The sequence below is a fragment of the Uranotaenia lowii genome, chromosome 2, assembly GCF_029784155.1.
Source record: "Uranotaenia lowii strain MFRU-FL chromosome 2, ASM2978415v1, whole genome shotgun sequence".
Classification (NCBI taxonomy): Eukaryota; Metazoa; Arthropoda; class Insecta; order Diptera; family Culicidae; genus Uranotaenia; species Uranotaenia lowii.
In genome coordinates this window covers 141,726,891-141,742,906 of record NC_073692.1, presented here as the reverse complement: position 1 = coordinate 141,742,906, position 16,016 = coordinate 141,726,891, and the positions used below count along the sequence as shown (strand labels likewise).

Below are 16,016 nucleotides of genomic sequence, written 5' to 3'. Positions count from 1 at the left end.
CAATAAATAAGTTTGAAGAGATCAAACATATACATACGTAAATACAGTCGGCTTTCAATGGACACAACAACAAAAAAAGTTGCCGGTGCCCACAACAGAAATAAATGAAGTCATACTTTCAATTATTGTATTAGGTACCTACTTGTTTGGTTGCTTCACAGCTCATCTTTGCTACTCTCCGTCACTGGCTCTTCGGTATTCGTTTCAATTTGGGTTTCACTCTGTTCAGCGGCTGTGGAAAAGGTGGTGTAAAGATTAGGAAAATAAAGAAAGCCACTTTCGAAATCGTAATGTTTGTCTTTACTAATGGTTACAGTTCTTAGCTTATGAACGTTTACACGGTTTATGGATGTCTTTCTTATGTTTAAAAGCTTTGACGGAAAAACCTTTTAGTTGCCCTTTGAGAAACAGAAACCATTTCTAGAATTGAAAACTTTCGTATTCGCTCCTCAACTCCTGCTTTCGTATTCGCTCCTCAACTAACTTAATGACAATTCCTGACTTAGATACACACAATCGTTTAAACAGAACAGAAAAAAACTTCTAAAAGTGATTTTTCAAGTTTGACGTGGAAGAACTACGTTCTCGTAATCAATGCCCTTTTCTAAACTCAGGATTTCCCGGCTACTGTTGTCCCAAGATTTCGTCCAGAATTTTCGGCGAGGGAGCCGGCGTTCCCTGGGGTTCGGTATTGAGCCAATACTCGGACACCGAAATGTAGACAGCAACGGCCAGGCCAACGAGAGCGGCCAGCCAGGTCGAACTCTGTAGGACGATACACGTGGCGATGCAGAGACCCAGATACGTGATATAGCGGGTAAAGTTAACGTACTGATTGCGTCTTTCGCTCGATGTATCTAGACAAGATTTGGTACACAGTCATTTGCGAGTAGATAACCATTTTTGGATTAATATGGAAAACAAAGATGCATGCAACGCGTTATATGGGTAACTACTTGATTGCATTCAGATTGATTCAAACCAAAACAAAAAGATTTAGTAAAACAACTCAACGATCGTTTACAAGTAAAGGCAACTAAAAGGTTTCATGCGAATCTAATTTTTCTAAAAACAAAAATGAACGAAGAAACTAGTCCAACTTGATTTTTTTACCTGTACACATTCCATCCCGAAGCTCGTAGTTATCAGCGCACTTTTTGCACATGTCTGGCCCGTCTCCGTCACAGCCATCGCAAGATTTATCACATTCTGCGAATCGTGGGAACAAGTTAGTTGGAATGATTCCCACTTTCATTACTTTCGAGAACTCACCTAAACAGCTGAACGAGCCCTCGTTGTTTACGCAAAACTGCTGCTTAGTGCAGGTGTTGGCCGTGATACACTCATCAATATCCGCGCATCCACCTCGCTGGCTGTCCATGATCCAGCCATTCCGGCAAACGCGACAAGCTAGAATAAATTGAAAATGCATAACGTGTTTTTTCCATTTTTTTTAATAGACATTTTTATAATTTTAAATATATTTTTTTGTTTTTGTGATTTTTGTCAATTTTGTTTTTTTTTTATCATTTAGGGTCATTTATTATCGTTAGTGTAATTTTTGGCGTTTTTTTTTATTTTTGTCATATTTGTCTTTTTCGTAATTTTCTGAAATTTGAGTCATCTCATGCCAGTTTTGTAATTTTTTTTGTCATTAGTTGTAATTTATGTCATTTTTGCCATTCTGCTTTTTCTGCAATTATTCTCATTTTGTAATATTCTGTCATTTGTGCCCTTTGTGGGATTTTTTTAAATTTTTTTCAAATTTTTATTTTTGTCATTCTTGATTTTTCTGTGATTTATATCGTTTTTCTTTTTAAATTTTTGTTAACTTTACCATTCATGTCTTCTTGTCAATTTAGTAAATTTTGTCTTTTTTCGTTTTTATTTGGCATTTTTGTCACTGTTTTGGTATAAGTACCTACCAATTTCGTGATTTATCGATTTTTGCTCTTTTTGTAATTTTCTGTATTTTTTTTTTGATTCTTGTCATACATATTACTAATTTTTTAATTTGTTTTTTTTTTTTTTGTAATTTTGCCAATTTTGTCTTTTTTTATAATTTTCTGTCATTTGTGTTTTTTGTCATTAATTTCTCTGTTAAAAGTACAAAACCGATATTATTATTCTTAAGTAAAATAGATCAGTAAGCACAAAGAATATTCATTCATAAGTAGCGTTTCAAATTATTGTTTCTACTTGAATAAATAGCTCAAATCAGTGATTCGTCCAAAAGGCGCTATCAGGGTGGCCACAACATTTTCATTTTGAAATTCCCGGTTTTTTCCCGGTTTTCCCGGTCAAAAATTCAAGGTTTTTTAAGACCTTTATTGTCCATTTTCGTCGAAACATAGCAAATTTTCAACGTATTTCATTGATTTCGTTGTTTCATAACACTCAAATCATTGAACACTTAGACAAACTCGATTCAATTTTGAGGTTTTCATGAAATTTTCTAAAAATGATAAAAACAAAACATCCCATACAAAATCGTCAAGGGTTTTAAGTCATGTTTACAGGAAAATTCAAAATGGTGTGTCAGGACTTTTCAATCAATCATTCGTCATGTGACATTCTATCACTTTCCATAGGTTACAGATACCAAATGTGTTACTACAGCTCACAAAATCCACGTCTCTGAAAATATTCGAAACTGTTCTGAGGGCGTTCAATCATGTAACTCTCTCGTCACAGTAAACTCTGTTAAAATGTTGTTTCTAGGGGTTTTACATTCAGTAATAAATGCATCTTCAAGTGTTATATAAATTTTTAATTAAAAATTTATCTCACTGATTCACAGAGAATTATTTATAATTTCCCCAAGTTTTTCAAAATACGGGGTAATTATGAACACTTGTTTTAAGGCATTGTTTGATTATCTAAACTTATCTTTAATGTTTAAATATGTACCAATAATCTTGAAAATAAATCGATATACATAACTTTATCAGTTTCTAAAAATCTTAAAATAAAAGATTGTAGGACATGATTCCCTGTTCCTTTGTGAATCTAAAAATTGCCCATGACTAATTAAGGGTAAATTTGAAAAATCACACAACACTAAAAATTGTTACGTAACAAGAATCTTAACAGCATTCATTAGGTATTACCTCAAATTCATCTGGGTAATTATGAACAGATAAGACCAAAAAAGAATAATCTTTGTTCATAATAACTTCAGTTGACCCTACCGTTTTCCGAAAAACATGTCTTCTGTTTTCAGCCAAGTTTTAAAAAGATTTTCTTTAGTATTCAGTAAAGATTTTTTATATTGAAAAGGTCAATAATTGAAAAAAAAAAACAAATCAAATTTTAACTTTCAGATACTGAAAACTGTATCGAAAAGCGATTATTATCGATACCTACTGTTTTTTGCCTGCAGTCCACAATCTACTTGATTAGAAATTTGTAGTTTTGCATGGTCGTTAACATGTGGTTATTTGAAATGATGCAATTCTTGTAAGTAAATCAAATGATTTTCAAAGGAAATTTCAAATTTGCATAAATTGTGTATGCTGCCCCTATTCGCATATGAGTCCCATGTGTAAAAACTGCAAACCGAGAAAAACGCTTGTAAAGTTTGAAACTTGTTTTCATAAAAACAATCGTATAAATCATTTGTTGGTAAAACCTATCAATACTTCGGATAGAAAACACTTCAAAGAATACTTATGTCCACTTTTGCGCTAATACTAACTAATAATTACGGATAAATTTCAATAAAACACTCATGTGACTCATATGCGAACAGAGATTATTCGCAAATGAGTCTCTGGTACTAAAGTTATCGGCAAGTGCCAAGTACTTTTCTAACGTATTTTTTTCATTTATTTACCATTCTTTTTTATGACAGAAGAAAGTTATCGAAAGATCTTGATTCCAAACTGATTTCAATCAAGGTTTATTCGCCAAGTGGGATGTGTTTTTTCAAAATTTTGTTTTCATTCCTGTAAAATTGTTGCAAATTTATCATACATCTTCAATCTTTAATTCAATGTGTGTTACGGATACATAGATAACAATGACCAAAAGTCTGCTGGATTCAAGACAAAGAAGGAGATTTCTCCCGGGAACATCTTCCTAGGTAATAAACGAAAACAGTGGTATTGATATTGTTGTGCATATCTATAGAAAAGGGTATTGAAAAAAGTTTGTTATTTTATTACCGAAACAAAACTTCAAGTACCACCCACCCGATCACACATTAGATCGTCGAAATTACCCACGAAGGAACCATCCTGACCGAAGACTGATCTATTAAGCGTTGTTCATCGGTTGATTTTTGTCGAAAAAATAATTTTGGTTACCAGTTACTTATTAATGTTTTTTGTGACTAAGAACCAAATTTCTTCGGAATCATTTCGATACGTTCAATTTTTATTGAAATGAATATTTTAAGCATTAAATTATTGATTTACTTCATTTTCTGTCTATCCTATTCTTCAATTGTAAGCTCTGGCGCTGAATTTTTGTCATGGGACTCATATGCGAATATTTTTCACATGAGACACATCAGGGGTCATATTTTTATTTCGAAATTTTGGGAACAAACTTCGAACAAAAACTTGTTTTATAGGTAATTTGGAGCACAAAGAAGCATTTTCCATCGATAACTCAAAAACGATGAAAATTCACATGGGACTCATATGCGAATAGGGGCAGTATGCCACTCGTGAAAAAAAAATCGTCATTTTCAGCACTCGACGTAATTATCCAACTCGACAAGCCCCGTTGGATAAATTTACAATTCGTGCTAAAGAAAACAATTTTTGCAACTTGTTGTAATAAATTACTATAAGGAACCATTCACCAAACATTGTTTTTGCATCGTTTCTAAGTTCTGAAGGCAGAACATGGATATCATGATCGCTTTTTTTGAATTCTGACTTTAAAAGTTAAAAAAAGGACATCGAGTTGCATTGTCTTGATTTAACTGTTTTAGGGATTATTTAACAGCATATCAAAGTTTTAGATAATGAAAAATTAAAAAATCATTTATACAATTCAGATTCACCTATTGTATTTTTTTTTCATTTCAAATTAACGAATTTTAATTTTGAAATGAATATTTCAACAAAATGCATGAAGAATTCCAAATTATGATACAGAAATTTATTATCGCAAATAAAAAAAAATTAGAAACATTTATTATTTATTTTCATAACGTAGTAAAATTGTAATTTATAATTTTGCAGTTTGAATTGATTAAAACTTGAATTAAACTAGCTATACTATTTTAAAAAAACGAACTTTAGAATCCACGAATTTTAAGTTTAAAAAAAAAAATTGATTTTAAATCAATGCCAATTTCGAATAAAATTTTAAAAAGAACTAATTTTTCTAGCAGCCATAAAGGTTTTAAGGAAAAAAATTCTAAATCCTCTACTTCATATATGGTCGAGAGCTTTTTAAAAATATTTTTAGCATTATTTAGTTCTGTAAATAATTTAAAAATATATTTATAATTTAAAAAAGGTAATTTCCCACATACATTACACAGACCTATTTTTTTTGCAAAATAAAATATTTTTGCATTAAAAAAAATCTCAACGTTTTTATGGTTAATTCAGTCGATAACTAGCTTTGTTATGCAGAAAAATGTGGATTTTATTTCAGTGAAAAAAGTTACAGTTAATTGTTCAACATATATTTTTATTTTGAGTAAGTTTCTTAAGGTTACTTGAACAAATAACTGTTCCGATTAATGATAAAGTTATAACATATTTTGTAGTGTGTAATGGGAAACAACCTTTTTATCAGGGCGAAAAATCTTATAAGTTTATGCAAACACCTGCTTAGCTAAGGCTAACTCTAAGGATTTTTGAAAAAAACCAATTTGAAAAGTGTACGAATAAGGTTTTGAAAATCAAAGAGTCTAAACAGTGTACATATTTTTTTTAACTACAAGCTGAGTTATAAAATTCAGATTACAATAAATAAAGCCATTGTTTCAAAAATTGATTTTGCCGTCTTGAATTCGAATCATTTGTTAGATTCTATCAAATCTAGTGATATTGGGTTTTACTAAGTTTTAAGCTGAATCAATCATTGATAACTAATGCACCGACAACGCTCTTTAAAAAACAAAAACTGATTTAAAATGTATTTAGTATCCTCCATTTGAAAGAGGATTAATATATTACCTAGCAAAAGTTCCTGAAGTGTTAAAAATACAATAGAAAAATATAACTATGTATTTTTGACATCATTGGTGAACATTTATGAGCATTTCGTATCAAATATACAAATTTTTTGCAAATTTCCAAGGGAATCTCTACATATCCAAGCTGTTTAAAGTTTAATTCGAAATTTTCTGGAGAAATTATGACCAGTTATCGAAAAATGTTAATTTTGAAAGCACAACTTAAAAAAATTGATTTGGACCCCGTGATGGTATTTTTTTTTTTTTAAACAGTGCGTTTGATAGGAGATGGTTTCATTTTTAACTCAATTATTATCAAGCTACAAAAACACCGTGCGGGGCGTAAAGATGATTATCTTGTGTTTAACTCTCAAATTAAACCTTATCACTCGAAAATTAGAATACTAGCATTTTTTAAAATTTCCAAATTTTAAACAAAAATTTAATTTTGATTCGTTTGTTTTTACGTGACTGATAGTTTTTTAATGACTCATTGTGCGATACTTGAAAAAAATTTAGGAGACTTCTTTAATTTCTCATCTCGTTCTTCGAGGCGGTTTTAAACTCTGGGGTTCGGTAAAATTTGTGATTTTTTTTTCAATTTAGAGGGTTAATTGAAGAAAGATCAGAGTAATCAGCTTGCAAACTTATGATATTCTCCCTACACATTTTTTTAACTGTTCAATTCTGTCTTGAAAATTTATATTATAGTTCTGAATTTTGAATTTTGGGTTGAATCCCTGATCTTGGAACCAAAACTAAATTTCGATCACCTTTTGTCAATTTTCCCGGTTTTGGATCTGAATTCCCGGTTTTTTCCCGGTTTTCCCGGTTCGATTTTCAATTCCCGGTTTTTTCCCGGTTTTCCCGGTTCTGTGGCCACCCTGCGCTATTCCTGTTTCGATTTTGGAATGGAATGTCCAACAAACAACTCACCATTCGGTCCCGCTCCGGTGCAACCTCCGGTGGCGCAAGCCTTATGGCACTTTGCGCAGAGCAGCTTCTCGCCGTCCCGAAATGCCTCGTAGTACTCCGATCCGCACTGATCGCAGTTCTCGCCCGAGTAGCCCTCGTCGCAGGCACACTTTCCATTCCCTTTGCGGGTTCCGTTGCCCTTGCATTTGCCGTTGCCGAAGCAGCTCGGGCAGGGATCACAGCTCGGTCCGAAGGTTCCATCCGGGCAGCAAACCTGGACTCGATCCACACACAGCCACTGGTGCAGGTCTTCCGATTGGTGCCGCAGCCACCACTCTTCGATGAGCGGTTCGTGCTCCTCGGCCAGCTGGTGGCACTGGTCCTCGCCGCGGCCAACGTCCCGGCAGAGCCCTTCCTGGATTTCGACCAGCCGCAGCTCGCTGGTTTTGTAACTTCCCAGTCGTTCCTCCTCCCAGGCGGCATCACCGCCCTCGTGCTTGGCCCTCTCTGTGCGTCGGAGTCCGTCGCGAAACGAATTGACTAGGACCGTGCATGCTTTGCAGGGTGGAAGTTTTTCCAACTTTTGTCGATCTTTTTTCGAAGTCACCAGATTACTGGCCAAATTGGGCACATCCGCTCCGGCTGGGTGTGGTATGATGAAGGAAGCCAACAAAATCGATAACAAAACGCAAAATGTCCTCATAACTTCTGGTTTTCTTGATTCCAGGACCTGCGGTGGAAAAATCTAGTAAAATCAATAACACGTCAGTGCTCGTGTTGATCCCTTCAGTATCGAATCACCAAATCAGTCAAGCTACTTGTTCTTGCATTACCAAAAACACAAAAGGTGTTTAACGAATTAGATACAAAACAATCCAAGCTTACCACAATTCACTTTTTATTCATAAATAATGAAATAACTACAAATTTTTACAAGCAAACTTTGAATTTGCTAAAATTGTCAGCCCGAATCCGCCAGGAAAACAAATCCGCGATGAACTGACAGCAGCTGTAAGTTTTTTTTTTAAATCTGACGTGTCCTTTCGCCCACTGAAAAATAATTGCAAGACACGGTTAGCACATAATTATCAAATTTGAGTTTACGTCAAATGAGCAGTTGAGGAAAATGATCGAAATGCATTTGAGTGATTTAAGCACTATTTAAGCGCGCTCAATCGGTTCAGCGCCTTTCAGAACTGCGAACTGCGTTTGGGTCAAAAAACAAAAAACAATCAAGAAATGTTTGGTAAAAAGTACTCAAAACTGATCAATTCTCGATAATTAAATGGTTCGGTTTAAGCATCGTTTTGATTTCGGCACCAACCGTTTTTGAGATCAACATCTTCTTAAAAACAACCAAATACAAGCTTTATTGTCCTTCAAGTGTTGTTTAGTTATTTGAAAAATGATGAAATAATTAAAATTTGTGTTATTTTCCCAGAAATGGCAAAAATAATGACAAAAATTACTTCAAAGTGACTTAAAATTCACAAAAACGTTAAAAAAGAAAAAAAAAACTATGAAAATCATAAAAAAACGAAAAAAAAAATTTAAAACAAAAATTCTATTTATAATAATGAAAAATTCAAGCAGCTTGTTTATAACATTGCACGAAATCCAACCTTCGATGCAACAGAAGTTAATATTATATTAAAAATTCATGAAATCTGTAAAATCAGTGGCATTTTCAAAAATTGGTGGTCTGTGACAAAAATTCTGAGACCCAAATTTCCTTAAAATTCTCAATAGGCTCTTCTCAGTTTTAAAAATTAGTTGCTCAAATTCTACACCTCGACGAAAATTCAGTATGCGTATTTACCATCTAAACCTGTACACTTCCTGAAAAGCGTGTAACTGCGTATGAACGTGCTCCATTTTTCAATTTTCAAATAACGGATCCGGTTTGCGATTGATCAGCGTTTGTGTTTAAAAATTTGAAATCAAAATTTTTCAAAAATGTCCAAGAACGTTCCTATTCTTGAAAAGCTTATGCGAAGTGCCAGTTTGGCTTCCACATCTCGATTAATAAGCGAACAAGAATATAAGCAACTCATGTGAGTAAAATTTAATGGTATTCCATATCCGGTTGATTTGTAACAGTTGGTTATTCCCGTACTTTCAGATCTGTTCCCTTCGAAGATTTTTTAAATGCGAATTACACTACAGAGCAGTTGAATCGGCTTTGTTTGGCCGAAAAACTTCAGCTTCAGTTACACTACGAAGATCTTGAAAGTAAGTACCCGTTGCGTGAGTTAAAATTAATGATTAGTTACGATTTGTACCTAAATTGTAGAGAAATCCAAACGTATCGTCAAACGAATACGTGTCAAACCTATTCCTAAGCTTGATAAGCCCCGGGCTCGCTTCGTACCTGCACCACCCGAGAAAACAACCGAACCGATCGTGGAACCGCAAGTGATCGACATTGAACCTGTTTCGACCGTCCGACAAATTGATGAATCGCTGGCACAAGAATCTGTAAACGAACAAATAAGTCCCCCAGAAGAGGCTGGCACATCCCGAAATATCGTAGCACCAAACGAGCCCATTAATTCGGTTGATTTGTCGGACTGTTTGCTACCGCGGGAAATGCTGATACCGGAAATTACTGTAGAATCTTCGATCACCGGGGAACAGGAATTAGATTTGGGACCCCCCGGCGATGCTTCAGCATTTTTTGGTTCAAACGAGCCGTTGTCTATAGAGCGACCGGAAGTACGCAGAAGAATTATCAAAGAATTTCCCAGCATTCGACAGTTTGATCGACAGGGACGGTTCGAAGATTTGAATCTGGATTCGGAGAGTGGTCCTCAGACATCGGATTCGGGTGGCCATTTTGTACCACCTTTGCCCCCAGTTGCGGGAACCAGAGGTTTCAGTTCTAGCACACCTTTGGCGGTTCCTCCCGGAACTTTCGTTACCATTCGTAGACCGTTTTTGAATCCCAGTGCACTTGATGGAACGGATTTGAGTGCCATCAGAAATCCACCATCAGTGGAGAAACAGGTCCCTGAATTGATGGATCAGGTAAACGATCAATTTTATTAAAATTTACTGAACAATCGATTGATTCTTCTTTTCAGGACACTCAGGTTTCAACAACGCAAGTAGAACAGGAAGTTGATATTTCGACTATACAAAACATGGATGTTTCACAGGATCCTGCATCAACTGCAGTGATCGATGCCTGCATCGAAGAACAAGTTGTAACTGAAAATACAGTACCACAAGTCTCCATTGTGGAGGAACCTAGAAGATCAGTACGAATAGCACCAGCAGAAAGTACTTCGTCTTCCGAATCCAGCATCGACAGAAGGCCTCGACGAGTCCCGAAGAATATCCGTAAAGTTCCGGTTTATGGAAACTCGAGAACTTTCCTAAATCTGCAGCATAGAAAAAACTTTGATATGTTTGATGATGATTTTGAGGTGTTTGAAACCTTCGGTGAACTCATTGGATCGATGTACAGCAACCGCATTGCTGTGCAGCAGCCAAAAGCGCCGGACCTCGAGATAAGGAATGTCGAAGAACAATCTCTCGTAGTCCCTGATTTGGAGCAACAACCTGTTCTTCGAGACCAAAGTAATGTCGTCCACGATATGAACTCTCTGAGAGATGTCAATTTGTCGGTTTTCAACAGATCGAAACTGTATCCTATTAGAGAAAATCAAAAAGAAGATAATTCGGTGTTACCTAATCAAATGACCGAAAAAGACATCCCAGTAGAGAGGTTGTCTATATTACCATTGGAAGATTTGCTACCACCAGAAATTCCCTTGAGGCAAACTTCTGGAGAAGCCCAGAGATCGGACACAGGATTGGGACAAAATACCTTGACTTTTGGAGATAATTCCACTCTACAGACAATAAGTTTGCAACCGTTGACTCTCGCCTGTTCAGCTGAAAAATCTCTTGAGTCAAATGTCGTTGAGGTACAATAGATAATGGTTGTTCCATAGAAAAGACAGGGATTCATTATTTCGTTAATTGTTTTCTAGGTTTCAACCCGACAAATCGTTCAAGAGCCTAATAACACAGCTGGTTTGAAGACATCTGCTCCGACAGTTGAACAACCATATTTTCGAACCCCAGAATTCATCCCACCAGTGGAACCTTCTTTCACTCAACATGTGGCCGCACACAAAGAGGTGAGTTTTGTTGTTGTCATTTTATTCATCTTTCCTAAACATAGTTTTTCAAAAGTTGAAAACAGTCCAATTAAGTTGAAAAAAAATTAAGCCAGTTAAATTATCAATGATACCATAAACAGCAAACTGTGTTAATCAACTTGTGTTCGCCTCTATTTAAGAAAAAAAAAGCATCTTTGAATTCTTAGACATTCATCCTTCGAAAAGTTCTTATTAAAATTTGAAATGAAAAAAAAGGCGATGAACCAGGTGAAGGCGGAAAATCGCAAAATTAGGAAGTTTACGAAAATATTATTTTAAAAAATACAACTTATAAATGATTCAGTAACACTTTTTTCCTCAATTTTTGAGTAGATTTTGAAAATAAATTATAGCAACAGGCAAAAGGCTGTTTGTTATTATCTGATTTATAGCCAAAGTGATAATTTGCATCGTTTGAAGCTCTTGAATTCTCAATTCTATAAAAAAAATTACATTATCATCAACAAAATTTCAAAATAGAACTACGTATTTATCATAAAATTTTTGGAATCTCAGTTTGTTAGAATTTCTTCTAAACTAGACGGTGTATGTCTTTCCATCTGGCAACACTGGCTGTTACGATTCTATAGTAGGAAATATTTCACCAAGGCAAGGGAAAAATTTCAGTCAACGAGTTTTTTAAAAAGTCAACCACGTGATAATTTAGAGAGAATCTTCCAAAAATGCCAAATCTACGAAAATTGCCATGCCGGGAGCAATCATCCCACGGAAGACCAACTCCCGGTAGCTTCCAAGGATTGAAAGCGGGAGATGAACAATTTACCTCGTGGGCTCAACCCGACACAGCTTTGCACAGTATTTCCCGTTCGAGCAAATCTCCTCTGCTGGTAAGAGAAACGCCGGAGCGGATATTACAAGCCAAATCCAGTTCCCCGTTGCCGGAAGGGGAATCGTCCCCTCGGTTTCGTTCGTTTATAGGAAATTTTCTCTCTCGCGAAAAACCCTCAACTTCAACGAACTCCAGTCCACGATCTTCCAAACCAACGTTCCAGTTCAAAACTGGTTCTTTCAACGGACTTACTCCATCAGCAGAACAGACAAGAGGAAAACGTCGTTCGGATATTTCAGAAAGTGATCTAACGATTGAAGATGACGCTCAACGCTTTTCACCACCTTCTGGCCAAGAAGGTAGCGATCGAAACCGCGGCCTAGATGAGTCATTCTTTTGTTCCAGATCAGAATCGGTTGCCCCGAGAACTCCCAAAATACAAAGATGCTCACCGGTAACTGTCCACGAGATCAGCTCCGATGAACTATCGCAAAAGGTGAACGAAGCGTTAAAAGATTATAATTTTGACCCCGTACCGGGTCCATCGCTGACATCCGCAGGGAACTCGCGGAAGTCCTTTACTCAGGACATTGTTACCGGATTTCTCAACACACAGTCAGATTTATTCGACACACAACTGGGAAACCCGAAACAACTACCCCAACAACAACAACAACGAGAATCGGTATTGAATCGAACACCCATAACCGGTACCAGAACCGTTGGAACAATGACTGATCATTGCGATTCTTTGAAGGAAAACGAATCGCTAGGATCGGAAACGGTTGCTCGCCACAGGGTGGTTTTGCGTTCAGTTATTAACAACATTAACCAAGCGAATGTTGCCATTTCCAAACTGAATTCCCATTTGCAGAAATTGATTTCGAAGAAATAATTAAGTTTAACATTAGTTTTAATCACTGTAAGTGACTCTTAAAACCGTTTGAGTTTGGTAATATTTATGAACTTTTTTTTTACCTAATTTAAAATTTAATAACTTGCGGAACTACAAAAAAAACTATTCGATCTATTTTCTCTTTTCATTGAATTTACCAATCAGCTGTTCGATCTCTATTGCTCAATACATCATCGAGTGTCCTGTACCAAAAAGAACACCCTACTCATACCGGAGCTGCTGGTGCTGATCGATGCCCGGAACAGTCGGCTTGCCACCTGTCGGACCATTATGCAACTAATCAAACTGCGGACCATGGGTTACATCGAAACCGGGCTGGACGAGCAGCTGAAGATCCGCAGTGTGTCGCTTCGAGGAAGGATGTGAATTGCAATGTTTTTTTTAAACTGTTAACATTTTCTGAAAAGATTTATTACTAATTTATTGTTCATATTTTAAAAACCAGTAATTGTAACATTGTTAAAATTGACATTTAAAATGTAATTATATATTTTTGCCGATCAAATTCAAAATAAATCTTTAAATTAAATAACAATTATGGTTTTTTGTCTACCTCTTCCGAAGGATAAAAATAAATAAAATGGGATGAATGAAGGTGAACCAGGATAGAAATTGGACACATTGTGATTCGATAATCAAGCAATCTTAAAATATTTAGTTTGTATTAACTTTCAGGACCAATACGTAAAGAGCTGTTTAAAAACCGATAGGGTAGAAGCACTAGTTATTGAACAGGTACCAGATATTGAACACTAGTAAAACATTTACCAATTAAAACCATAATATACAGTAGAAAAATGAATCAAAATTCGTTGTGCCACTGTTGAAGCATTTTCTACCTCTGTTCAAATTTTTATCAAGAATCTCGAACTCTTAAAGCCACAATCCCCGAAACTAGAATATGTGTTCAAATTTTGGCTTGGTTTTTCGACTGGATGAAGAAAACAGTCTATTTTTGATTGGGGGAAAAAATGGATAAAAGACATATAAACGTCTAAGATAATGATATGAGTGTTTTCAACTAAGTCTTTTTTAATAATTTCTGGAAGAGTGGCAGCCTTTATTATCCTTATTTTCTTAAAATTTAACAAATTAAAGTGTTCAATCATTGGATTACAGAAAACGCCAATGTTTCAATTATTGAACGTTCAATCTTGCAGTACTCGTTTCGTAAAGAAATGCATGAATCAGTTATTGAACAAACATCGGTTGGTGTTTGGAAATATAAACAAACTGTTTCTTGGTTGCTAGCTCCACCAAAATCGCCCCTGCAAGGCATACTATCAAGCGAAATACCCCTAATTATATGCAATTAGAACATTGCCTGTCATTGTGTTTAATCATTGAGACAAAAGTAATTTTGAATAAAAAGGCTTAAATAATAATTTCAAAACATATTCCCGCGAAAAAAAAAAGTGGGGGAGGTAGTAATTTGGCTACGACCGCTAAACGTAGAATTACGCAATTGTTTTTTGTCAATGTATAGAATAACAGAACTTATAGTGCATTTTTGAAATGACCAACATATGAGTGTCAAAATGGCAATATGACGTGACAAATTTCAATCATTTAACAGAATTTAACCATGTGACATAAACCTATTGCCAGAAATAATCTGAGCATGCAGTACATGTGACATAATCGGATCATGCAACATAATCAGATCATGTAACATAATTCGACCAGGTGACCTAATTCAACTATGCAATAAAATCGACCATCTGAGATAATCCGACCATGCAACATAATCGACCATGTGGCACAATCTGATTATGCAATATAATCAACCATGTGACAATATCCGATCATGCAGTTAAATCGAAGATGTGACATTATCTGATCATGCAACATTTTCGACCATGCAACATATTATGATCATGTGACAAAATCCGACCATGCTACAGAACTCGATCATGCAACATAATCCGACCATGTGACAAAATCCAACCATTCAACATAATCGAATCATGCAACATAATCCGATCCTGTGACATAATCGACCATGCAACAAATATGTGACATAATCCGACCATGTGACATAATCGGACCATGTGACATAATCGGAGCATGCAAGATAATCAGACCATGTGACATAATCCGATTATGTAACAAAATCGGACCATGTGACATAATCCAACCATGCAACATTATCGACCATGTGAAATAATCCGACCATTAACATAATCGACCATGTGACATAATTCGATCATGCAACAAAATCGACCATGTGACATAATCGAATCATGCAACATAATCCGACCATGCAACATAATCGGACCATGCAACATAATCGGACCATGTGACAGAATCTGATCATGCAACATAATCCGACCATGCGACAAAATCGGACCATTTGATATAATCCGACCATGCAACATAATCTGACCATGTGACAAAATCTAACCATGCAACATAATCGGATCATGCAACATAATCAGACCATGTGACATAATTGCCCATGCAACAGAAATAGACCATGTGACATAATCCGACCATGCAACATAATCCGACCATGTGACGAAATCCAACCATTTAACATAATGGGACCATGTGACATAATCGACCATGTGACATAATCCGACCATGCAACATAATCAGACCATGTGACATAATCCGACCATGCAACATAATCGGACCATGTGACATAATCCGACCATGCAACATTATCGACCATGTGACATAAATCGATCACGCAACATAATCGGACCATGACACAATCCGACCATGCAATATAAATCGACCATGTGACGAAATCTAGCCATGCAACATAATCGGACTATGTGACATAATCGACCATGTGACATAATCCGACCATGCAACATAATCCGACCATGTAACAAAATCCAACTATGCAACATAATCGCCCATGCAACATAAATTGACCATGTGACATAATTCGACCATGCAACGCCACTTGCGATGACCTGTAGGATCCCTGCCACTGCCACTGGAGTCCTCCGCCACTGAACGCCTCCGCCGCTGGCTGTCTACGCTGGTGTGGTGGCCGTCATCGCTGCTCACCGTCATCGTTGCTCACTGGTCCACGATTGCCACTGAACTACTGCAAATCGATATCTGAGTCGG

At 36.0% G+C, this 16,016-nt stretch overlaps 2 protein-coding genes across 3 annotated transcripts; one reads left to right on the top strand and one right to left on the bottom strand.

Annotated features, from left to right (window-relative positions):
• On the bottom strand, window positions 1–8,080 carry LOC129745240 (cysteine-rich with EGF-like domain protein 2). 2 transcript variants are annotated; one of them, XM_055738185.1, is made up of 5 exons: window positions 7,943–8,080; window positions 7,079–7,802; window positions 1,273–1,410; window positions 1,114–1,209; window positions 1–232 (listed from the first exon to the last, which is right to left on the bottom strand). In XM_055738185.1, exons 2-5 carry the CDS (start codon window positions 7,758–7,760, stop codon window positions 156–158), a joined length of 993 nt encoding a protein of 330 aa, XP_055594160.1. In that variant the 5' UTR covers window positions 7,761–7,802; window positions 7,943–8,080; the 3' UTR covers window positions 1–155. The 2 variants fall into 2 exon arrangements, with proteins under 2 accessions (XP_055594160.1, XP_055594159.1); XM_055738184.1 differs by lacking the exon at window positions 1–232 and adding an exon at window positions 278–857.
• An 876-nt stretch (window positions 8,081–8,956) lies between these two features.
• LOC129747570 (uncharacterized) lies at window positions 8,957–13,424 on the top strand. The gene is made up of 6 exons (XM_055741850.1): window positions 8,957–9,111; window positions 9,180–9,289; window positions 9,351–10,084; window positions 10,141–10,989; window positions 11,056–11,205; window positions 13,077–13,424. The coding sequence occupies exons 1-6, from the start codon at window positions 9,014–9,016 to the stop codon at window positions 13,296–13,298; spliced, it is 2,163 nt and encodes a 720-aa protein (XP_055597825.1). The 5' UTR covers window positions 8,957–9,013; the 3' UTR covers window positions 13,299–13,424.
• The last annotated feature ends 2,592 nt before the right edge of the window (window positions 13,425–16,016 follow it).